This window comes from Thamnophis sirtalis, unplaced genomic scaffold, assembly GCF_051295495.1.
Source record: "Thamnophis sirtalis isolate CommonGarterSnake01/CBP01778 unplaced genomic scaffold, rThaSir2_p1.2 scaffold_10, whole genome shotgun sequence".
NCBI classification, from domain to species: Eukaryota; Metazoa; Chordata; class Lepidosauria; order Squamata; family Natricidae; genus Thamnophis; species Thamnophis sirtalis.
In genome coordinates, this window is record NW_028261390.1 from 51,671,940 (window position 1) to 51,698,718 (window position 26,779).

General features: G+C 38.9%; 1 protein-coding gene and 1 long non-coding RNA gene across 4 annotated transcripts in view; one reads left to right on the top strand and one right to left on the bottom strand.

Annotated features, from left to right (window-relative positions):
* GALNT7 (polypeptide N-acetylgalactosaminyltransferase 7) overlaps window positions 1-19,857 on the bottom strand; it is a 45,439-nt gene extending 25,582 nt beyond the window's left edge. For all 3 annotated transcript variants that reach the window (XM_087724581.1, XM_087724582.1, XM_087724583.1), the window contains exon 1: window positions 19,514-19,857. In XM_087724581.1, coding sequence (XP_087580707.1) covers window positions 19,514-19,639 — 126 coding nt within the window. In that variant the 5' untranslated portion in view covers window positions 19,640-19,857. The remainder of the gene's footprint in view (window positions 1-19,513) is intronic.
* Window positions 19,858-20,032: 175 nt separating this feature from the next.
* LOC148043887 (uncharacterized) lies at window positions 20,033-24,578 on the top strand. Its single transcript, XR_015697904.1, has 3 exons — window positions 20,033-20,272; window positions 21,952-22,179; window positions 24,191-24,578. It is a non-coding gene; the product is annotated as an uncharacterized LOC148043887 (long non-coding RNA).
* Window positions 24,579-26,779: the final 2,201 nt, after the last annotated feature.

A 26,779-nucleotide genomic window follows, 5' to 3' on the forward strand; every position in this document is an offset into this window, starting at 1 on the left:
ACAAGATTATTTCCATGGCTGCTAAAATAAGTCTAAAATTTAAAAGCTCCTACAGATTTGTTAAAATAATATTTCTGCACATATAGCACATTTCACTCTCATCTTGGCTAAGAAATGAGTTTCCCTCTGAGAACCTCAAGAGTCAATTCAAACAGAGAGGGGAAAAATACAAAGAATAAATCTTAATTTAATAATATCTTTATTTAGTAGATGGTTATATTTAAGCACAGTAGAAGCCTGCTTTTAATGGCTGAGTACAGTAATTAGTAATAGTTACTCCATAAAGGAAAACCTCACTATATTATACAAGCAAAAAATGAAGAAACAAATATAATCAAATATCCAAAGCAATTGCCACCATGCTACAGAGATAATATGAATTCCATATTTTCACCATCAACCTGGGTCAATAGAATTGTGTGAAAGCGACTATCTTGCTAAAGCAAGGAAGATGACTTTGAAAAAATTGTTATTGGTATTTTTTATAAAATGGGTAAAATTGTAATTGGTATTATTTATAAAATGGGTATGCAAAAGAATTAATATGGAATGCTCTGTTCAAGATTCTAGCCCATTCACTGCCAGTCATTTATGATCTTTCTTTCCCTTTCCACTATCTTTCAACATAACTCCACTTTTCATACTTAATCTTCAATGCATTATTAGAATCTCTTCTTTTATTTGGATCTCATGTCTGCCCAAGCCCAAGTGAGTCTAGGGGTATCCAATAAGTCCAATATATGGATTTAAAATACACAATAAAAACTGTATAAATGTTTAACACTAACCAATATGCAAAAAAGAAATAATCAAAGGGTTTACAAGCACCCCAACCCGAGGCCTTGAGAGTTCCAGAAATCGAAGAACGTGGGAGGTGTGCATATGTATAGTCACGTAAAAAATTAAAATTATTCAACAAATAATGAACAGAGATGATATTCCCTTTCAAGGAAAAATAGACCCTTCTAGGCTTCTCAAAGACTACTTTTAGCATCCTGCATCTGCTATTGATATGAATTTGTATGGAACAGCCTGGTCCGGGGTGGGTGGCAGTGGTTTGAAATCTTCTCCACTTGATGGTCTTCTGCATAACTGTATGATGATGTCTATCTGTTTGTCTTTTAAAATCTCTTCCCACTCTCATAGCTATTGATAACCTTCTTTCTGAAGGCCTTAGAAGTCATATGGTGACACCACACACTTTAGCAACAAAGAGCAAATCAAATTAAATTAAATGCCTGAAGTTCCTTCGAATGGTCTCTAACAATGGTCATATTTTGAATCTTAGCTGGTGCATCTAATTTTAATTTTAAATATTTGAGATAGTGATAAATCTACTTATTTTTTCCAGATGCAAAATTTACATGTATGTTTATTTAAATTACACAATGGATTTCAAAATGTAAATGGTACATTGCATTTGTTATATATCCTTTAAGAATTTTGTCCAAATGAAGATCAAATATATATCTATGTGGAAATATGCTAAAAAGGTTTTAAAATGTCAATAGGTTGTATTTATTTTCACATGATTTACATGTTCCCTTCTTCCCACTCCATTTTATTTACCTATCAACCTGTGAAGATTTTTTCCCTTCTTTCACTAAACTAAACCATGTCATTCCAGAAACCAGTAGATATTTCAATCCTGATTTTTCTTTCCATTGTGCAAACTACTTTAAATCTTGGGATTACCAAATCTTTGGTGTATGATGCAGCTTTGCCATATTAGATGGAATACTTTATGTAGTAAGTTAATGATATTGACCAATAAACAAATAGGGTGTTGGTACTTACCTGATATGCCTATTCTCATAGTGTGGGAGGAGTATCCAGGATAGGATGGGTTGACCTCGTTCTCTCATTGGTTGAACTGAGTCCCATAAGCTCTTTAAGACATGGCCCTATTGCCAGGTATTCTATCAGACTCAATATGTCATCCACTCAGATCTTGTCGTAATTCTAACAAAAACTTTATTTAAACTTTAACAGAACCGGTTCACCACTGCGAATTATCTCAACAACAAGACAATATCAGGGAGGGGCTGGATACTCCTCCCCCACTATGAGAATAGGCGTATCAGGTAAGTACCAAGACCCTTTCTCCATAGTGAGGGGAGGAGTATCCAGGATGGGACGTACCAAAGCTCAGCGTCACTAGGGAGGGTTCCCACATAGTGTAAATGCATAACCTTATACTAGGTGAGCTGTTTCTCCCACTCTGTGAACAGTCTGTAATACCCTACGTCCAAATAATGCCTCCACTGAGGCGAAGGAGTCCAGTTTATAGTTCCTCATGAATGGTGAGGGAGAAGTCCAAGTAGCTGCCCTGCAGATCTCCGTCAAGGTGGCTTGCGTGGCCCAGGCTGCTGAAGTGCCCGCGCTTTGTGTGGAATGTGCAGTAATCGGCCCCGGTGTCTGCAGCCCCGGTGCTTGGTAGGCCGTTGCAATGCAGGTCGGTAACCATCTGCCTATGGTGGTAGCAGTCACCTTGTTCCCCAAGGACCTGGGCTGGAATGAAACGAACAGGGCTTCTGACCCTGCTTGGCCGAGTCCTCTTGAGGTATATCCTCAGGGCCCTCCTCACATCCAAAGTGTGCCATTTCCTCTGTAGCGGGTGAGAAGGGTCCGGACAGAAGTTTGGTAGTATCAATTCTTGTGACCAATGTAAACAATTGCATACCTTGGGTATGAAGGAAGGGTCTACCCAAAAGACCACTCTGTCCTGGTGGAACACATGTAGATCTTCCCTGTTGGACAATGCCTGTAGTTCAGATATCTGCCTGGCTGAGGTAATAGCCACCAAGAAGGCCACCTTGAGTGTCAGGAACCTGAGGGATATTGTACGAAGCGGTTCAAAGGGGGAACCTGTTAGGGCATCCAGCACTCTGTGCAAGAACCAGGAAGGGTACCTGTGTACCGTGGGTGGTTTAAGGTTAAAAGTCCCCTTGAGGAACCACCTGACCAGGGGGTGGTGAGTCAGTGTCTGAGACCTACTGAAGCACCGACAAAATTGCAGATACTTGTCTCCTGATGGTGTTAAGAGCCAACCCTCTGTCCAGGCCCACCTGAAAAATGTCCAGGACCTGGGGGACTGTGGCTTGAACTGGTTCCTGGTGGCGCACCATGTGCAAAAAGGCGCATCACGTGGAGTTGTAGATACATTCCTTGGACAGCCTGCGTGCCATCTGGATGGGCTGTATAACTCTGGGGGAGATGTTTCCCTCCCTTAGGACGCTCCGCTCAAGTGCCAGGTGGTCAGCTGCAGCCACTGAGGGTCCGGGTGCTCCAGCAACCCCTGGTTGAGGGAGATCCTTTCCCGAGGGATTCTCCAGGGCCTCTCCACCGACAGGGATCGGAGGTCGGCAAACCAAGGCCTCCAAGGCCAATGTGGGACAATCAATACTACCTCCGCCCCCTTCCGCAGAATCTTCTGCATGACCCTGGAAATCAATGGCAAGAGTGGGAAGGCATAAAGGAGCCCCTGGGGCCACGGGCAATGGCACATGTGTCCACAGAGAGGGCTCTGCATGCCATCACAGCTATAGATAGCTGAGAAAAGAGAGACTGCTATAACACAAATTGTCTAGGATTTTTACTTTCCACCTTGATGAAAAGACATCAAGGACAATTAACAGAATCAGTGAAGCATCAGAAAATGTTAAGCCAATAAAAAATTGGCAAATATAGGCTATTACTTTTAAAAGAACCATTCCTGTTTCCACGCAGACTAAAGTATTTGACATAACATGAGAGTATTATAATGAGGTTATAGGTTTATAAAAATCTTCACTGAAAGTCAATTTGATATTTTTAATTTGTATCTGTTAAACATATTGCTCCTCACTGTAATGACTTACAGGTAAACTTTGCTTAATGACTGTCCCATTTAGCAAGTGTTCAAAGTTACATCATGCTGAAAAAGTAACTTTATAACCCGTTCTTGCATTTACAATCACTGTAGAATCCCCATGGTCTTGTGATCGACATTCAGGAACTTTGCAACAGATTTTTTTTAATTAATTCATACACTTATTTTTGTTGTTTTTTCATGCTCCTTCTGTCCTAAATTCTATTTTCTATTCACAAATTTCCCCAAATCCATTTTAAGTTTATTTGTTTTGAAACACTGAAGTTTGCTCTGAGAAAATTTGATCCTTTTTATAAATTAGTTGTTTGCAAACTGTGAGAAAACTTTTTATTGGAAAGGCAACATGTTTTGTGGCACTTACATTCACTATGTTCATGTGAACCTGCAGTAAAGGCTAAGTTTAATTATTTTTTCCCTACTCATCTGTTTTTATATAGAATCTAAATCCTTAGGATCTAACATTACATTTTTGATATTGTCTATGTACCTGAAGAAAAGTATATATACCTGAAACTTTTCTCTCCAAGTATTACCATTCCAAAAGGCAGCTATTGGAATCTTCATCTCAATACTTCCTGTCAACAGAACCATGTTCTCCAATCCACATAATGTTTAACCAAAGACATCTTCAGTGAATATCATCCACAATCCATTTGTCATCATGTGACTGAAGAAAATTATGCTGAATCTCAAAGTGGTATATATTCAAAATGATTACCATTTAGTAAATGTATTCATGCAGGTTTTAAAGCATAGTGAAGATGTGAAACTGAAGCCACCAGCTCTGTATATCATAGGAAACTGTCAAATGTAATGCATTTTTTAAAAGTTTAGTAGACAGTGAAATGACCAGTCATCCCTTCTTTTACCAGTGTATTCGTTAAATGAATATACAGGTCAATAAGTGGAGCTTGGGGATGGGGGAAACTCTGGAGGCCTAGTGTAGGCACAAGCCCACCTGCTGCAGGACTCTCAAGGTCTCCCCCACCCCAAGATATGCCATGCACCGCTTCCTGCCCCTCAGGTGCCTCACATGCCAGTCTTCTGCATAACTGACTGTCTTGCCAGTGAGAAAAAATGGGGAAGGATACGCTGGCCATGATTGTCTATCCCAACTTTCCTCAGTCCTTCTCCCTGCCAAGGTGCCCCAGAAAGGACCATTTCTTTAGCCTTTCAGAGCTTTCTGCACCAATCAGCTGGCTATCAGGAGACTGGAAAGCTTTCCTACCTCCTGCTAGAAGCAAGCCCTTGCATAAAAGGCAGCAGCTTCAGGATAAGAGTCCCAAAACCTTTCTCTTGCTTAATCTCTCTCTCCCTCACACAAAACCACATTTCTTCAATAAACAAAATTAAAAAAGCTTGTTGATCTCCCTCCCACACATCTCAATTAGGTGCCAAAACTAAACAGTCCACCTCTACTTTCTAACCCTTTTAAAAACCTTGTCTCAGGGCTGAAGAATAGAGGAAAGAAGCAAGCAAGGGGAAAAATTTTCCTGCAGCTTTTTCCCTTTAACTGGAGAAAAAAAAATGTTAATCTCCAAAACTAGAGACTTATGCAACAAAATGAAGGATGCTGGGTGTCTGCAAACTTTAGATGTCCATCTGACTGACTGTTAGGACTTAGAAGCTAGACTGTAGACTTCCTCTACAGGCAGTCAGACAAGTTGTTGGGACTCCAAAAATGGCGACCACTTCCAGGAGACATGGGGAGCAGGCCTGAGCACTGTTGGTCCTCTCAGGAGAAGATGAGGGAGAAGAGAATACTACAGTATCCCAATGGTCTGTTGCAGTGGGGGGTTCCTAATCGGTTTACTACTGGTTCGCTGTGCACGCACATGTGCCAGATGTGCTCTGTGTGGCGTGTGCAACTGAACAAAAATTGGTCAGAAAAAAGGGAAAACAGCTGAGAACGCCAATTCAAGCTGCCGCCCTGGATCAGCTGGAAACTTGAATAAAAGTAAGTATAACCCAGGGGTGGGTAGGCGGGCGGGCGGGACCCCTTTTAACAAAAACATAGTACTGGTTCGCTCTCTGTTCGATGGCAGCACTACTGGTTTGGTAGAACCGGACTGAACCGGTAGGAACCCACCTCTGGTCTGTTGTAAGGACAAAGGACCATGGAGACACTGTAGATATCTTAATTTAGAAACATGATTATAAGTAGTTTGGGGTGTTGGTCGTAGCTTTATACCATCATAAAGTAGCCTGTCAATTCTCAAGGACTACCTGTATTGTAGCAGGAGAAATTGAATGGGATACATCTGAAGGAATGCTTAGTTACTAAAGCTGTTATTTACAGCCCCCGTTTGATTTCTATAACCTGAAGCTGTACCACAAGGTTCTGTCTTCAATATCTTCATTAATGACTTAGATGAGTGAATAGAAGGAAATCACATTTACAGACAACACTAAGCTGGTAGGAATAGCAAACACTTCAGAAGACAAGCTCAAGATCCAAAAACATCTTGACAGACTTGAACAAGTTCTTGCAAAATGAAATTTAAAGTGGAGAAAAGCAAGGTTTTACACTTAGGTAGGAAAAACCAAAGGTACAAGCACAGATTAGGGGAAACCAAGCTCAAAAACAATAATTGTGAGAGGCACTTTGTAATACTAGTGGATGATTACTTAAACATGAGCTAACTGTGTGGCAGCAGCCAAAAAAACCTAATACAATCCTTGGTTGTATAAACAGAGGCATAGAATCAAAATCACTTGGAGCTTTATAAAGCCTTAGTAAGGCCACACCTGGAATACTGCATCCAGTTTTGATCACCACATTACAAAAAAGATGTTGAGACTTTGGAGAAAGTGCAAAGAGCAACTAAGATGATTAAAGGCCTGGAGACTAAAACATATGAAGAACAATTTATTTTCCAAAGCACCAGAGGGCAGGACAAGAAACAATGGATTGCAACTAATTCATGACAAAAGTAACCTTGAATTAAGGAGAAACTTCTTAACAGTGAGGACAATTAACCAATGGACCGGCTTGCTGCCAGAAGTTGTGGGTGCTTCATCACTGAGGTTTTTAAGAAGAGACTGGACAGTCATTTGTCTGAAATGGTATAGGGTCTTCTGCTTGAGCAGAGGGTTGGACTACAAGACCTCCAAAGGTACCTTCCAGCTCTATTCTGATTGATTGATTGAACCATATAAAAACGATGAGTAAGAGAAACTAGATACATGAATGGGTAAGGACCACACAGTGAATCAGATTAAGTGTAAAGGAGTGCTATTAGACTCATATAGAATGAAAGAAATAGGGGAAGGGCGGTGGAGGGCAGTGGTGGCAGACAGAAAGTAAGGCCCCCAAACATACATTTATGATCCTTTATCACCATAATGCATTTTCTTATCATAACAATGATATTTTCAATCCATATAGAAACATACAAAAATCTTTTAAGGAATAGAAACTTTGCTTGGGGATTTAAACATTATCTAGAAAGTTGCCTACTGAAAGACATGGACTTAGGCAGATACAAGCTTTCCCATCAGTCCTCATCCTATGGCAATTACTTTAAAATCTTTCTATTTAGACATGTAATTTATTCAGTTTTTGTGTTTACAATAGTCCTTGCCTCAGCAGGTGGCAGGACAGGACTATCATTATTTAGCTTTGGAAGCAACTGGGATGAAAGATTTTTTAGGAAACCCCAGACTATAGGCTAGATCCATCATGACAAACCTATAGCACACGTGCCAGAGGTGGCATGCAGAGCCCTCTCTGTGGGTATGTGCGCTGTCGCCAGTTGCTCTTCTCGGTTCCAGCATGCCAGCTGGCCCAGCGCGCATCCGCACCGGCCAGCTGCTCTCTTCTGGGTTCCAGCATGTACATGCTGGCCCGCATGCATGTGTGCACCAGGACCCAGGAGAGAGTAGCTGGCTGGTGTGCATGCACGCTGAACCAGCTGTTTGGCACACATGCGCGCTATGGGACCTGGAAAAGCAGCTGGGCACTGAGTGCACGTGCACCGGCCAGCTACTCTCTTCTGGGTTCTGGCATTGTGACGTGCATTCCAGTTTCAGTACTCAGTGCTGAAAAGGTTAACCATCATTGGGCTAAACCATCCTCTAAAAAATACTTGGGCATTAATAAAAAGATACTTCTGCACTGCTACCAAGAGAATTACATAGAGCCATATCAATAAAGTTACAATACTGTAGGGACTGGAATCTTGGTTGCTGAACAAAGCAGGCCTTAAACAAGACATGTACATGACTGCTTCCCTCAACAACCACAAAGCCAACACTCTGAGTTGTGGTCATTAAGTAATTTCCTGGGTTGTTAAGTGGATGGAGTCCTGGGGAAAGAGCTTGGGTGCTTGGGGTGGGGAGAAGCCCTGAAATGGTACACTGGGAGCAAATCCTCATTGGGCTGTAGGAATGGAGTTAAAATCTTCAGGAAGGATCCAATGAAGGATTTATGTTGCCTCTGTCCAGTGAAAGTTTGGGTTGGAAATGTCAGCTCTGGAAGAGGAGAATCATGGGAGTCCTTTTGATTTTGAAGAGATGTCCTGTATGGATCTGAGATTCCCCATGGCAGTCTTTCAGATGGCTGCACAGAACTTTCCCTGCAGTATTTCCCATGGACTTTCTAGGGAAAATAGCATAGAATATTGCAAATAGAGGTCAGCAACCACAAAGATTGCAATCATGTGACCACCGGGGGGGGGGGGCACACTTTACAACAGCCAGTAGCACTTTACAAATGGTAAAGCACCTTTTCCAAAACCCATTGTAATTTCAAATGGTCATTAAATGATCAGTTGTAAGTTGGAGACTGCATATAATTCAAAATAATTTGAAAGACTCTCTCTTTTATAATATTCCTTTGAATTGTGTAGCTTTCTTTACGGAATTCTACCCACTGTAAGCACTTGCCACTGCTTGCTCCTTGCCACAGCAGCCACCCCTAGCCCATTCACCACAGCAGCAACCTGCAGTTTTCCATCCTCCAGAGCTCTCTACCCATACCCATGTCATGGGAGCCTTCCCACCTTTGGAAGCAACCATCCCCAGCCTGGCTGTGCTTGTGCAGTAGCTGCTCATGAATGAGCTTGCTCACACTAATTTATTTATGTATTTATTTATTAAATTTCTATGCCACACATCTCACTATTTAAAGCACTTCCTGTGCCCGGCCTTGCTTATGTCACAGCTGCTGCTTTTCTTCCCATCAGTCTGCTTGTGAGATAGCCAGGAATTGCAGCTTCCTGTCAGCTTTCTCATTGAACTGCTTGTTAGAAACTGGCAGGAAGTAATTAGGACATCTTACTTAACAACCCCACAATCCTTGTTTAACGCAGACAATGGAACTGCCAGAATTGCTGTCGCTAAGTGATGTGGTCACGTGATGTGCTTTACAAAAGCATCACAAAGTGGACTTCCGGGGCGGGACCTTGCTGATGGCGGCAGCTTAACGAGCTGCCCCCGGGTTCCTGGCCGCGTTATCTGCCTAAATACCTGGTAGATACCTCATTCTTCAGGCAAAGAAGAATGAGAGAGAGATCCAGCTGGTAAGAGCTTTTCTTTGAAGTTTGCAGCTTTTTTTTTTTTTTGCTGCGAATGGAAGGGGGGCCGACCGAAGGCTGAATCACATCTCCGTGCCAGAAACTTCTGCTGTAATCATTACGGCGCAAAGTAAGGAACCCCTGCTTAGGACAATTTTTGATATATTTATTTGAGATTAATACAAGCAGAGTCCGTACCCGAGAACCTTATCTGCCCTTTTTTTTTTTTAAAAGAAAGAGCTTTCTTTGTGCACTTGGTTTCTAAAAAAAATAAGCTCCTAAAATGGCGGGTGCCACATTCCTAACTGTCCGGCAGAAAAAGATCAAAGGAACAGCCAGATAGCATTCTCTTACTAATTAGTTTCGTTTCTCTGAAGAGCTTACAAGACTTTTTTCTTATCAACTTTTAAAAGCTTTAAAAGACTCCTTGTTAATATAGAGACATTCCAAACAGAGATGAATATGAACTGTTTCGTTACAATGCTAATCTTTTGAAACCTGCTTTGTTACAATGCTCTTTTCTGAAACCTTTTGAAAAACCTCTAAGAACAAATAAAGGGGGGACTTAATACTTTCTTCCCTCGTAAGCTACACAACGGGCCAGCAGAGTTTGAATAATTGTTGAATAATTGTTTGAAGAAAAGATATAATGGCATCAAAATTAAATTCGGGGAGACCTCTTTTTAGGAGTACATCTCACGCACCTGGCACAAAGTTGCAGCTTCCACCCTCTACACCCCCTACTGGAGATTTGCTAACGAAAGAACTTTTTTTTGAGACACTTAGAGAATTTAGAGAGCAGAATTTAGAAACTCTCAGAGAATTCAGAGAGGAGATAAAGAAATTTAATGCAGACTTATATGATAAGCTTGATACTAGGATTGCCAAAACAAAGGACGATATGGTGGGACTTGTAACTGTATTGACAGAATATGTTTCTGGAATGGAAGATAAGCTAGAGGTTCTTGATGAAGCCAACACTAACTTGACATCCAAAATTGAAGTGGTGCAACAAAAAGTTGAAAACGCTGAAAAACAAATTGTTATGATACACTACAAACAGATGGAGCTTGCATTAAGAGTCAGGGGGCTGCGTGAAAACGAACAGGAGAACTTGAAGCAGATTTTCTCAGAGGCTTTTAACCATCTGGTGGAAAGACCGGGGTCCAACTTTGACTGGCAGATCGAAAAATTTTATCGTGCTAACTCTTGGGTGGCAAAACAGAGGCAACTCCCCCGAGATGTAATTATATACTTTACTACAAGAGAGTTTAGAAACATGATACTACAAGAGTCTTATAATACCAGGCTTCAAATTGGCGGACAGGACTTGATTGTCTTGAAAGAAATACCACCCCAAATGCTAAGAGCCAGGAGAGATTATGCTTTTCTAGTGGAAGAACTCAGAAACCGTCAGATACAGTATAGATGGGATGTACCATTTGGTATCATAATTACATTTGATAAGCAAAAATATCGTCTCAACTCTGTATGGGAAGCCCGAGATTTTTATCACAAGACCCTGAAGGTTGGACACCCTGAATTATCTGGATCTGGAGAAAGACTACGAGAAGGACAAGATAAACAGCAAATCACACAACTACCAGACAAAAAGCACCATTTCCTCCTTCCGGAAGGGCAAGGGACCAGAGAACAAAGATCTAGCCGTATGACTACCAAACAAATGGGAAAACAAGGCATATTGCAACAACCTCAATAATCATCGGCCATTGATCAAGGAGTTATGGTCTGAACTCTTTACAGAAGAGAAAGAAAATATTTCACTATCTCAAACAGTTCAAGAACGATATGGTTTGTCTGCAAGAAATTCATATCAAATCAACTGATCAAAAATATCTGTTCAACCCTGAACTTGGTCAATATTTCGTGACCTCTGCTACGGAAAAGAAAAATGGTATAGTTGTATATTTAAGAAAAGACATTAAGGCTGAGTTAATTGAAGCAGATCCCTTTGGAAGATATATCGCATTAGACCTAATTCTAGAAGGGAAAAAGACTTGATGGACAACTTCGAATTGAGAAATGTTTGGCGAGAAAGAAACGCAGAGGCATATGACTTCACCCCTTTTTCTGATGGACATCAATCCCTTTCAAGGATTGATTTTATACAAATCACTAATGATTTATTTTCTAGGGTGAAGAAGACAAAGATTGCGGCGTGGGTCCTCTTGGATCATAACCCAGTCTGGACGGAATTGGGAAGGGTAGTGCAGGCAAGAAGGTCTTGGAGGTCGAATGAGAGTTTATTTAGATATGAAAAGTATATTAATGATTGTAAAAAATTGCCACCTGAATACTTTGTTCTGAATACGAATAAGGGTATATTCATGGAATTTGTAGGGGATGTAAGTAAAGCATATATGAGAGGAGTACTGATGAATATAAACAAAATACATAGACATAAACAAGGGCAAAAACGAAAAGAATTGGAAGAGGAAATCAAAAGAAAAATTTGAAATGTATCCAAATTGTGTTATAGAGGGAAGGAGGTACAAAGGGGACAAAATTAAGGGTTTAGATATAGACAGATACTTAGATAAAGAGATAATACCCCTAGTTAGAGAAGAGTACAGGCAAAAGTTGAACCAACAAATAACTTCTGGGGAAATCCTGCAGGTAATCAAACAACTAAGATTAGGAACAATGTAAACTGCTTAAAGTCTGTCTAATGGCAAGAAGCTGAGTTCAACGCAGAGATTTTACTGACTTTTTTTTCTCTTTTTTTTCCTTTTTTTTAAAAAATTTCCTTGGTTTTAATATATCTTAGACTGTGTTTGATAAAAAGCTATACTGTGTACGGGCTCTGGGAAGTCGGGGGGGGGAAGGGAGGTGGGGTCATAGGGGAGAGGGGGGAAATATAGTATGTGCCAGATTTTAAAGTAACATGATTGCACTTGTATACTGTTGCCTTTTTAATTCTAGTGTAAAAATAAGAAGCTGAATATATTGATAAGATAGTAGAAATACACCGAAGGGAGGAGCAGAGGGAAAGAAGAAAGAGGGGTAGAGGGGGTGGGAGAGAGGATCGGAAGGAGGGTGAGATGGAAGGGAGGGAGTGTATTGGGAGAAAGGAGTGATAGAGGGGGAGGGGAAGTAGGAGAGGGGAATGTTGGAGGGGAGAAAGGAAAGTTGGAGGGGGGTGAAAGAAAGGGTGTATGGAGGGTTGAAGTGGTATATTGGGTTTGTATTTTGGGGAGTATTTTTGACAAGGATGGCTGTGTTTATTGCTCAATGTTATATGGCCCCGGTCATGCACAGTATATATGTGACTATATGAAATGAAAATGAAAATAAAACATATTTGAAACGAAAAGCATCACAAAGTGATGAAAATTCCAGTCCCAGTTTGTCATTGTAATTTGAGGGCTACCTGTACTGAGACTAGTTATAATAACAGAATGTTGCATTTCTTATTATGTTATATTTCTTCCTGTTATTTATAGTTCTGTGAATTAAAGAGATGTCAGATTGAACTGCTTATGAGTATTATGCGCCTGTTGTGGACTTAAAATATTTTTTATCCCTTGTCACCCTAGTAACAATTTTTCTTCAATATCTGTTTCAAATTGACTACATTTCATGGAAAACTTCTGAAAGTAGTTTACATGAAAGAGTAATGTTAGCATTTATACTGTGTCATAAGTCAATAAATCATAATTATGATTTGTTTGAGCAAACAAGACCATCCAAGTTCACACAATATTGAACCTTAATACACTGAATTGTCAGTGTAAGGAAACAAATTTTAAAAATGATTAAATAATCAAAGTAATGTTAAGTTTAATGAGTGGTAATTTGAGCCACCATGTCCCAGCTCTAACAATTATAATAACAGAAAATTCATAGTATAGTAGTACAATTTAATTAGCTATAAACTTCATGTTTTGATGTCCATTAACTGGGCAAAACAGTACATCATAGGGCCGTGATGGCTAAACCTATGGCACGTGGAGCCATTTGTTAGGGTATGCGAGGCATTGCCCTATCAGCTCCAGTCTGCATGCATGCACTGGCCAGTTGACTTTGGCCTTCATTTTTGGCTGTTTTTCGCCCTGCAGAGGCTTTCATGAAGCCTTCGGAAGGCAAAAAACAACCCAAAGCGCAAACCGCAAGTTTGCGAACATACTTTCAGTTTGCGCATTGGGCTGCTTTTCACCCTCTGGAGGCGGCCTACAGGCAACCTGGAAGTCCGTTTCCAAACTTCAGGGTTGCGTGTTGGGCTGTTTTTCGCCCTCAGGCGGCTTCCTGGGAACCCTGGGTCTCCATGTCTGATAGCCCTGGTTCTGGCTCATCCTCCTCTTCCAAGAAAAAAACCAATGGGGCCATCACAATGTGAAGAAATGTACCTTTCCTGATCCACATCCCTGGCTCATTGTGCATCCCCCACACCATTCCCTCACAGACTATTCCTGAATTTCACAGCATTTCTTTCCAAATCCATGCTACCCACGATTGGCTCATTTCTCACACAACTCTGAGATCCCCTTCTTGACCCATACCATCACCCTCTTGTTACACCCCAATGATTCTCATGGACCCTGTATCATTGCACCATTTCTAGCATCTGCATGCCCTGCCTGACCCATGTAGTATCTTTGGTGCACACCACTACCATTCTCAACTCATGTAGCACCTTTTGTGCATTCCCTCACATGCACTCCTGATATGTACTCCTGCACATGAAGATGGCAAGAAGGTTGGAAATTGCTCTCAGTGCTACTGCTTTTTTGCCTCCCTGTGGTTATTGTTTCTCTATTTAGGTAAGGAAATATCTCTGAAATGATGTTCCAACAAGGCATTGATTGCCTAGTACAAATTAAATCCTAGGAAGCATAGGAGGTGATAACTAGAAACAACTGGTTGATCTCAACAGAAGCTAAGCTTGTGTTGATCTAATTAATAGCTGGATTGCCTTCCAATCCAAACACAAATTATTTTTCTCTATTTTTCTCTTTTCCTTGCAAGCCTGTTCAAATGTAATAAATCTCATAAAGCTCCAGTTGAAATATTTTACCTAATGTAATATGCAATTTTACCACCTGTAAAGTACTTCGGGCTATTGCACATAAGGATATTTTTATACTAAGGAAATAAGGTATGTGAAATAGGCATCTATATAAACTGAACAAACAAATAGAAATACTGTATTATGCCCTGGATTTTTCCCCACAAACCCTTTCTCTCCTAAAACTTCCTCATATTATATATTAGCAAACATCTTTATGAATTTGTAAATATTTTTGTTTGCTTTCTCAAGTGTCTTTGGAACTGCATATTCATGAATTCAGATCTTCCGAAAGCTGGTCATAATGGACAGTTACTCTGTTTATCTGGAATAATGCAGATTGGTTTTATATAGAGTCTAAATACAGCTAAGCGTTGGACTATAAAAGTTCACACAATTGTTAAACATGCACATTTCCTTGGCCTGTGGTTGCATAGAGTGAGATTCTGCCAACACAAATTTAGTAGGACTTTTGCAATCAAACTACTCATTGTTTCAGGATTTCACAAGCTCTTTAGTGTTGAAAAGCTGTGATTTGTGGCCTTTTTGAAGACTGCTCTTGCTTTATATTCTTTATATCAACAGAAATTATCCCCAGGAGAGCTGGAATTGAACCTCTCATGTATCACAATCAATGTTCAACACAGTTGGTGAGGATGTTATTTTTTTCAGTGAACTACTTGTTAACTAATTTCATGGCACACTGCCCCAAAAGCAGATAGTTCACTGCTAAACAATTAGTGTTAGCAAACAGTATTGTACTGAATGCTTACTTAAACACAATCTAGCTGTATTCTTTTTCTTGGAACTGAAGCTATGGTTATTGTGGGGAGGGGGGAATCCAAAAGCTTTTCAGTAGCATCATCAAACAGCATCTTTTAGAAAGCTCATGTTTAATGGGGGAAGAAGGGTTAGCAGTTAGGCATAAATTAGGCAAAGCAGAAAGCTATGCTGCTTTGATTTCCACTATTTGTTTCCTCAGCATTGTATTTTGCATAATGAAAACAGCACAAAAGATCACCCCAAATCACAATACCTGTAATATCTATGAAGTCCAACCCACAATGTTTGGTTTTTATGAAAAACAGATGTAATTGTTTTCTTCAGAATATTACCTTTTTTTATGCCGTTAGTTCCATGAAAGTGTTGTGACACATTTCAAATGATAAATGATCCAATTACTTTTAATGGCCAAATTATCATAGTACAAAAGAGGATAAAAAGCACAATGACCTAGAATATTTAACACTATATGTAATTTTCTCTAGAAATTGATCTACATGCTATTTTGGGATTGAAAATTCATGAAGTTCTACTTACACCTCATCTATACTATTCTTCAGGAAAAGAAAACACCAGTAACAAATATGGTAATAGATGAATTTACAAGCAAAACATTAAGAGCACAGGCTACTGCTTATTTAGGGGCAACTGAAAGATATTGTTTTAAAGCGATTCAGTGGAGATTCAGCATGTTTTACATGCAGATTTCAGGTTAGGTCACTTGTTCTTCGAATTAAAAAAAATCATTCCTGGTAAAAGGAATGAATGTACACTTGTTATAAACTTGACACATTTAAAAATAAAGCAAGAAACAAACACCCTTGGATGAGCAAGTTAGTCAACACTTTCTGGAGAGACTCATACCCTGCATTAGTACAAAGTAAGGTATTAATATTTGTTTTTTTTTAATAGTCTGCATATACAGATTGAGCCTTTTCCTCTAAGTTTATATTTAAGATGTGTGATATGAAAATGTATTTAACACTGTCCTCCAAGCTGTTTGTTGCTGAAGAAGAGGTTTTCATAAAACACACTCTAGGAGCAGTACCTATACAAGCAATACTCATCAACAAAATAAGAATGTACATGTATAACTAATATAAAAGAATAATTTATTATATGCACTTATCTCTTTCCTTTATTTTTTTTTAAATTTAGGAGTAAATTGCATTAACACATTGTACAACTTCTCATGTAAGCACAGACTTTGGAATCTGCAGGTTGTTAGTACCTACTATCAAAGATTTTAATTTTTTAAAATGTAAGTTTGTGGAGCACATTATTGTCATTACTGTATAGCATTATTGTAAGTTTAAATCTGAATTCAATCTGTTTAAAATTATTTTAAGTCTAGGAGCATTCTTTGTTTAATAATTCTGCCTTATACTAATTAATATGGGAGCACATCTATACTTTTTTATTGCCCTAAGTAGTGTTTGGTGAAAAGGAATTTGTTACTCCTATTTCAGGAATAACTGACTAAATGTAACATGCCTCACAAAATATTGTTGAAGGGTTCTGGTTTACATACAACAGTGTCAAAGTGCTGCACTTAACCTTCTGGATTTTTATTAACATGTCTTTTTATATGTACATAATTTAGACACAAATTGCTTTAGTATTTGGCTAACATCCCTGTCTTAGAAGGTTCTCAGTGTGAAACACTTACTGTATTTATTACAGTTTTGACATCAGATTGATTTAAATCAAGGCAATATGTAAATTTAATTACTTCTTAAAAAGAACTACCAAAGACTCAACTGGAAATAAACAAATTGTGCTATGGGTGATCTCAAGTTATGACAGCGATTTCGGACTATAAAAGTATGACATCATGTGACTACACTGGTTAGCAATGACAATTCCTTTGTCTTAACCAAACCCCATCAGTCATTAGGCCAGGACCCAACCTGATCCAAGTCATTCCAGCTGGCTCCCTCCCAGCCCCAAGCCTCATCCGTAAGGTAAAGGACTGCTTCCTCTTCAGCTTCCCCACCCACTTACCTGTCCCATCTCTGCCCTTTTGACTCCCTCGCACAATGGAATTATTAGTAGCAGTGACATTTGTGCTAAAGTAGAAGCCTGATCCTTCAGCAGTCTCAGCCAATCACCCCGGTGCCGCTACTTTAACCCCAGTGCTGCTCGAGACAAGCATTACTGTGCAGGGCAATCAAAAGAAGAGAGATGGGGAAGATAGGTGGGCAATTTTAAGCATGGGTACAAAAGCCGAAATTTTGATCACATGATGGTAGGGTTGCTGCAACAACTGGACATGAGCACCATTTATTGAACATCACACTATTATATATAGTTGAATGGTCATTAAGCAAGGACTACCTGTATTTATACTATTGTACTGCAAACCTCTATCTGAAAACATTCCAGAGAGAGATAATTCTGGAATTATTAGATTTACCCTTAGAACATCTTCCCTTTTGAAATCCAACAGATTCTCTGCTCTCCTAGCCTCCCAAAGAGCATTGAAAAACTGGCTTTTTCGCGAAGCACTGGGATAGGTGAGATGGGTAAGAAGATTTTATGAAGGATTTTATGTTGGAAGCTTATTGTTGGTGCCTTTTTATGTTTATGGTTTTAATATATTTATGTATTATGTTGTTTTATTATTGATATTGTTTTAATTGATCATTGGGAAGCACCCAATTTTGATAGAAGACAGATGGCTATATAAAAGTTTTAAATTAAGATCAATGCTGAAAGCAACCCTAAGATTGATGGAACACCAATCAGTGTATACAATAGACCATTAGAAATTAAATGTGTTAATTTTGTTGGTTGCATATATTTCAGTCAAAGTTTTGCCATTATAATTTTAAAAAACAGACTACTGTAAACAAAAACAGTTGATATTTAAGTCACAAAGGCCAGCTAAAGAAGCGCAGAAAATGTAGGCATGCACTACTGAGTCTTAATTCAAAAAAGCACAAGTGAGATTTTATCCAACTACAATACCAGAACAAATCATCAAATTTGTCAAGTTTTGGTATAACTGGTACCAAAATTATAAACACTATCTTTTACTTTTACCAGCAATCAAAAATATTAATACTAAGGATCTTTTGGTTTGGAAAAAGATTTTTAAAATGCACATCTTTTTTTCAGGACTCAAAAAAGCAGGATTAAGTAAACAAAGAAATAGACACTGACATTGGCTATTAGTTTCACATAATTTATTTCTGAAACTTAAACATCTATATGTATTGTTTTTTAGAAATAAGTTCCAGTGAATTCAAGATAATAGCACTGGACTACAAGTGTGCAAGGCAGCACACAAATGCACCACCTGCTGGACTACAAGTTCCCGGTATGGTAAGAGTACATGCAAGTAGGTTGACTGTTTAAATGAGATACAATGCAAAGCCCTCTGGGTAAAGATTTTGTTTCTGCCTACATTTTAATTTTTGCTGTGTGTTGAGTTAAGGAGGCTCAGGTTGAAGTCCATCTTTAACCATAAAAAATCAAGTGATGATTGATTTTGGGCTGTGAGTCACTAACTCACAGCCAAACCTAACTACACGATTTGGAAGAAGATAATAGGGGAGAAAATATTACATTTATAACAGATGAAAAACAAATTGCTAAAGACAGAAGTATTCCATTATATTTCCAGCCCATTCACACCGATCAAAAATAGTTTTCAAAGGATACTAATTATAAACTGCCTGTATCTTTCTATAGGAAGATATTCAGAGATATTAAAAAAGAGAAAATATTTTATGAATCTCTGTATGTGATTGTTTCAGATAGAAGCACCTGTCAGAAGATCCTGTGTTAAAGCATCTCGGTTATTTCCACAGTCTTGATTTAAGAGGCATCTTACACCGGCCCTTCAAATTATAATATTACTTAGGGCTTTTTCACAGCCTTTTCCACCTTCCGGACATATTAGTAGGTTGCTAAGGGCAAAGTCCCGCTTCATCTAACATCAGCAAAAGCATTTATGCAGGCAATGTCCGGCTGCCTCAAGCAACACCACCCGCCCGCTGCCACTGCTGGGCGGCCACCTGCCCACCGCCTCCCCATGGCAAAGGAAGCGCCCAGCTCGTAGTAGAGCCCTTCCAAAGCCGTCACTGTCCTTTCGCAGGCCTTGCCAACGCCACAGGCCGCAGCCTGGGCAACAGAACGAACACCAGCCGCCGCCGCCACCGCCCCCTCTCGGCCGGACCCACATCGAAAGGGAGCTTCGGCCCGACACCCAGGCAGCCGGCTGGAGAGGGTTGTCGGCCGGTGTTCGGAGCCGCACTCCACCTTTCCCCCCCCGCAGGCAAACACCCCTTCCCTTTCGCGGTAGCCACTTACCCGAATCCTTTCCCCCGGGCTGGGCTCTTCGGCCCGGGGGGAAAGCGAAGACCAGAGCAGGAGCAGCCCCAGGAAGGAACCGACCAGGAGGACGGCGCGCAAGAGGAAGCCCAGCTTCAGCCGCATCTTCAGTGGCGGCGATACCGGCTTCCCCAGCCGCCGCCGCCACTGGGATACCACTGTCGCCACCCTCCCGACGACTGCTGCTCTTCACTTGAGCGCAGAGCTTTGCGTGTTTCCCCTTCCCTCCTCCTTTTGCTGCTGCTGCGGCCGCCTCTCTTTCCCCTCACAGACAGGCGCCTGGCGCCGAGCCCCGCTTTGCTCTTGCTCGCCTCCCCTGCAGCTTCGCTTTTCCTCCTCCTCTCCTCCTCTTTTCCTCCTCTCTCGGCCTTCCTCCTTTTTCTCCAATTGTTACCGCCTCTCCTTCCCGGCCTCTTGCAGCGCGCCCGCTCTCACTCTGTAAAATCACAAACTTTTTTCCCCTCTCTCCCCTTTCCTAATACAGTGTGCCTCCCCCCCGTCCCCCCCGGTTCTCTTTGAATATTATTCTTGTTCCTTCTGCTTTCCTTGCTAATCTTTCAGGCCAGTTTGTCAATCTAAGCAGGAAGTCACCTCCAGAGCAAAGACTCCACGTGGCTCATTTACAGCCGCGGGCTTGATTTGGATTGGCACTAGAAAACTCGAGGTTCCCTCCTGCCCCTTTTTCCCTTTGACGCGTCGCTTTAAGGAGGTGGATTTGCAACTGTAAACCTGAAAAAAGTTGGTTAAATACCGGACTCCTTCTCCCAGCTCTGGTGAGATGGGAAGGAGGATTAGCACGCTTGCCAAGTCTTTCACAACTGGCCTCTGTCTTTCTTTGGACTTACACGAAAGAAACGAAAAAATTCGATCAAAAAAGAAACGGTGCGTCCGAGAACTACATCATTAAAAAGATTCTTAATGTTCGTGGTTCTCAAGCATTGCTATACAGGCTAAAAATAATGTCCTAGGAGGTTACTTGGGGAAAGGATGAAGGGAGGAAAGTGAATGTTAGGGAAAGAAAGGAACAACTAATCGGCTCACCGTGATTCTTAGCGGCTCAAGTGCTCTCTGCCTCAAGAAACGAAATGCCAAGTGTGGAATTATTCAAATAAATAAGCCCCAAAGGATTATCTAGAAAGAATTGTCCTAGTTGTCCACTCGTGGTCAGATTCTGCTCTGGTGATTTAGGATTCTAGGTAACCTTTCAAGCCTGCAAAAGGAGAGGGATGGACCTCGAGTTCTTTAGTGTCAAGTAAATAGTTGTATTGATGTTTTACTGGGGAGAAGGGAGGACTGCAATTGAAAGAGTTGTTTGAGCTTCGGCATTTTAAATATCACTTAGACCCACTGACTTTTTTAGAATAAAAGTGAAACCTGGAGCTAAAAAGTACCAAGACTTCTGACAAATTAGTTTCCCCTTTTTGTTCCCCCATTTTGGGGGGCTGTTGAGGGACTTTGATATGTTTTTTTGGGCAAGCCCTTAGAATAATTGTTAGCTGCCACTGAAAATGGTTTTTTTCTGTCTTTTTGTTATATTATTCATTGACTTGCCTTTTATTTTAGAAATATCTTATGGATGTTTCTGTAGTAATCTATTTAATAGTTCATAAGTGTCAAGGCATAGCCATCCCATAAGAAGAACAGAGAGCCTTGAAAACTTTACATTTGTTTTTTTTTCTTTTAAAAAATGAAAAAAGCTGTTACACTATAAAGCAAAGATGATCTACCAGACCCTCTTTATTTACACATCCCAATTAAATATTAAAGAACTTTCTTAGCAGTTAAAAAAAGTAACAGGCAATCACCTAACAAGTTACTTCCAAGCAAATATTTATTTGTTCATTCAATTTACAGTTATCCATTTCTAATACATGGTTCTGGAGAGCCAGCAATGCTTACATACAAGATAAAAACACATAATAATAATATAGTCAACAAACAAGAGAAAAACTAACAGCAATTAACACAATCATGATAAGAGTTCAATCATACCCTTGAGTCCCAGGCTTGGTAACAAGAGCATGTTTTCAAGATCTTATGACATGCCTCAAGATTGCAGCGAATTTAATCTAGGGGATAATATTCCAGACAGAGCCTCTTCTTGGGTCCCACCAAATAACACACTGCAATGCACAAGATCTAGAGCATGCCTTTTCTGCAAGATCTAATGGACAAGCTGCAAAAATGCAATGTACTTAATAATAAAAATCTCATATTGACACAATGATTATTCTACCTCTAAAATAAGGTGTAAAAAACAATATGTATCATAAGTTAAAATTATTTGGATATTATCAACAGGTTCAATGTAACATCCACAGAGCAAAATGTTAGTTTGCTTTTACAGTAGTATTTGAGTGATAACCATTCTTTTAAAGTTACAACAGCACTAAAAAATTTCTTATAATTTTTCACAGAACCATTGCAGCATCCCTGCAGCCACATGATCAAAATTTAGACGCTTGGCAACTGGCATATACAGTGGGGCAAAAAACTATTTAGTCAGCCACCAATTGTGCAAGTTCTCCCACTTAAAGAGATGAGAGAGGCCTATAATAGACATCATAGGTAGACCTCAACTATGAGAGACAGAATGAGAAAACAAATCCAGACAATCACAGGAGCAGTTGTTTTGTTATATACCGGTATGTGTTTTTATTTAAAAGTTAAAACTTAAAGTTGCATTACAAATTAATGGATTGATAAACTCATATATCTTATTGTTAGTTTTGTGCTGTTACTAACCGAGGTTTGTAATATAGATTCTGCTGTGAAGGTAGAAGGTCATAAAATGGGACAGATTAATTTACTGAAGTCATTTTGGATACTTTAATTTCTGTAAATGCTTTTGCTTTGGAAATATACAGTTCCACAGCAACAAAACCGACATAAAATGCATTGCTTCCACAATGATTACATTGTGTTAGAGAGATACTAAGCTAAATATCTTACTTCCCTGATACATTGGCTACCTATTTAAAGGAGCAACTGCAGTATTATTTCTCAATATTTAAAAAATTGAATTGGTCTCTTCTCCCTGTCTTCCAAGGTCATTCCCACATCCTTTTACAGGTATACATGTATGAATATAAGAACTGTGCAATTAGAACAAAATAGGGAAACTTGAATGAAAGCCATTAGCCCAATTCAAACAATGAATCAGCAAGACTTAAGTACACCCTTTTAAAACACATTGCATGAAGAAGTCTTGTTAACAGAGGTCACATCAGATTTTCATCATGGGTATCCTTGCATTTACTCATGTCACTTTAGTGTTTGCTATGGTTGTTTATCTTTTAACAGAAAATTGAGACACAAAACATCATAGAAACCATGAGACAGAAATTTGATGCTAGACAAGATTGGTACAAAAACTGGTTGACTATCAAGTTGGACTGGTTTATGTAGACTTAAAGAAGATTTAATGCAGGAAAAAATGTCTTATGTTTCTTTTGTCCTTGCTATTATAAAAACAGTTGCTTAAATCATAAATTCTATACTAAAATGTTTTGAGTTTTTGTTGGCATAGTTGGGTTGTCATTTCCAGTTGATATTAAAATTGATAGCCACAGAAATCTGGTGATCCATTGTGAATCAACAGTTATAGAGAGTATATATGAGTCTTACTCAAAAGATGTTATGAAAAGGAAATTGTAATTGTCTCTGTTTGTTTATTTTTTAAATAATTTAAAATATGGGTCATGACTATTTAACATTGCTGGAAGTTTATTTACATCTGTGCATCTTGCTACATGTAATATTTGAATTTGGAAATGAAACTATAGAGCAGATTTATCCTTTTCAATCTTAAGATAACTGCTTCAAGGTAATGCTTCACTAATTTAATACATGTAGGTTAGGTTTGGAACACAGTCATTCTTCTTACCCTAAGTTATCATTTTCATTAGGAAGTGACTTTCCAATTCGTGATTTCATGCAAGTTAATTATTTTTTGCAGTTAATTAGTTCATTCTTTAGAAGTCATTTTACTTAAGTCACTTGTTCTGTGTATTTTTTATTTTAAGTTATTTATTTTATTTTAAGTTATTTATTTTATTTTAAGTTATTTATTTTTTATTTTAAGATATTTATCAAACATATATAATAATATTAATATTTGTAAAATTACAAGTCATGGCACTGTTTGATAATATTATGCGAATACAATTGTCAGCAATATAACAAGTGCCAGGATGAGAACACATGTATTGCATGCAGAATTCTGGCATTTCCTACTACGGAGAACTGCTGTCACTGTTAACAATACTTGGTTAGATCAGATATGCAAAATAGCAATAGCAATAGCAATAGCAGTTAGACTTATATACCACTTCATAGGGCTTTCAGCTCTCTCTAAGCAGTTTACAGAGTCAGCATATCGCCCTCACAATCTGAGTCCAGTGAGATTTGAACTGCTGAACTGCAGATAGCAGTCAGCTGAAGTGGCCTGCAGTACTGCACTCTACCCACTGTGCCACCTCGGCTCTACATACACTACATACATCTTTTTTTGAAAATTTCTTAGATCCTTACTATCACCTTAATTTTAAATATTGGGGCAAACATTTGTGAGGTTTTTAAGAGTAAAATAAAGTTTTGCATAAATGTGAGATGCCTATTTCATCCTTTAACACCACCCCTCTTCCCTGAATCTAGTGTGGTGTACCGCGTGGAAGAGGTATGTTCCTGAGAAGGATAATTGAAGAACGTCAGGAGTGTATGCCAAGAGTATGTAGTCACAGCAGGGATACCTAAAAGGACAACCAAGAATGATAGAATAAATCAATCCAGAGTTCTGAAGACACACATGAACAGGTTCAAATAAACCTACTTTGCAAAGACCTTGTTCTCAAGAAGACTTTAATGCTGAGAAAGATGGAAGGAAAAAATATGGATAACTAACAGCAAGATTGATAGTTACAGCAACAATGAGTCTACATTGGAAGACCTAAACGGTTAGTGGCAGATCACCATGGAGAAAATCTGTCTTGTGTCATTACTAAAGTTGATAACAACTTGATGGCATTTAATAAATAAATCAATCACTCTCTTAAAATTCACAGGGTCTCCATCATTCTCCGTATCATGCTCCCATCTACTTTTGAAGTACAGTATGTCCTTTTACATCCTGTGCAAAGCCTCTTGCATCCTCAAACCATCAGAAATTGGACTAGGTGGACAATAGTTTGATTGTGTAAAACAAAACCTCTATATTCCCAGAACGTTGTTTGTTGATATAAATAACATTATCTGGCTCAGAATGAATCATCTTATACTGATGATGTAAATAGCAAAAATGTTCAGAGCAGAATAGAAAAATTATGAAGCCAATATTTTTTTTCTTTTCTCTTGATTTTTTTGCCCAAAACTATTTAGCAAATAGCATATTTCAGTAGTAGCATAACTCTGAATTTAATTTGTTTTAACATAACACAAGTGAGCAATTGCCAACTGTTAAATCTGTTTTTCTTTGCTGCTGATTTTGCTATTCTTTCTCTCTCGTATCACCCACCTTTCATTATTTATTATTATTTCTCTTCCTTTGACATAGGCATTAGACTAATTTCAACATGCTGAGGAATGAAAAAAAATGTTTGGTTTTAATTTTAGCTTCTTTATTCTAATGATGGCATCTTTTGTTAAGATAATATAATTTGCACTTCAATGCTGCCTTCTATTTAGAGAACTGAAATAGGTTCTGTAAGTCTTAATGAATTCAATCTCAACAGTGGAGAATAAAATGCTATTAGCTTCATTTTACATAGAAGAAAAAAACTGACACACAAAGAGTTCTCCTAGTAGAGCACGTATTTGATTGTCATAAGGTGAAAATAATAAATTACATGATACATAATCATTTTCTGCACTTAGGTCTACAGTAGCTCTAGCAATCTATTAAGCTATAGACTTTTAGGGGGATTCTGTCTTTCATGAGTTTCCATAGTAGGAAGTAGTACTACTTAGCATATTTCATTCACACGTATTATGTTTATGCTATATAAATGACAGATTCTTATTTTTCGTTGGTACTGTCATTTATCTTGGGCCAAATCTTTTCCTCCTGAAGATCACATTTTTACTGAGCAAAAGGGTATTTGCTCAGATAGATACTCTTCAAGGGAACACCTGTTTTGTCTTTAAAAGCTATGCAACATACTTGTTAAAGAAAATAGATCAGGCTTGTCAAACTCGCGGTGTCACAGTGATGTCACGTGACCTATAAGGACTTCCCCCCTCTTTGCTAAACTGGGCGTGGCCATCACATAATGCATCTGACCTGCAGGCCGCGAGTTTGACAGCCCTGAAATAGTCACATTGATGACAAAATGTGCCAGGGGTATCATGACAGAAACTCCATCCTTTTATACTTGAATTGCAACAGGGTACATATGTTGGGGTAGAGTTTGCATTGTGAAATTGTCATGTATGTCGTCTTTTTGATGGAAAGGAAGCTATAACAGCATCTGTCCTTGCTTTTATATCACTTTTTCCCTTTATTGTTAGCATTGCTGCTAAAGGATAATCTGCTTTCAACTAGATTTGCCATTGGCAGCTTTAATTTAGTGGTACCACTAATTTTAGTTATTGGTATGACTGAACCATGGAACATGCTTACTCAGGTTTTGAATTTTTCAAATGACACCTCTGATCTGCTTGCTCTAAGAACATTAATTTGTACTCTATTAAAATGTCATATTTTGGGATGAGTCAGTAACACACACACCTGTTTTCCTGTCATCCAAGTAATTTTTCATTAAGCTTGCACTTAGACAGAACATTCAGTTCGGGAGTTGCCATCAAACATACAATACATTATATTATGGTCCTATGTAGTAAAATTTACCAGCATAATCTTATACTGACAATGCTTTATACTGGCATTTGTATCCTAAATAACCTTGAAAAAGAGTTTTATTGATTTTTATAGGGTATAAGTATGGCTTGTGCTACAGCTGCAGGGTAATTTTTGCTTTTTCTAAGGAACTGACTGATCAGCCAATGGTATTTCTTCAAATTAAAGTTCTTCATGCTTAAATTTCTGGTACTGACTGGCACTTATTAATAAATCCCATTTACGTGGAAATGAAGAATGTAGCTATGCTTGTAGGCAGACATTTTTAACATTAGAATATATTTACTTTCAAATAGACAAAATACCTTTATTTGTTCTTTTAGTGTACTTTGTACTGTGACTTTCATATTTATTGTGAAGAGATATTGTGAACTGTTGTTAAGAGATGCATA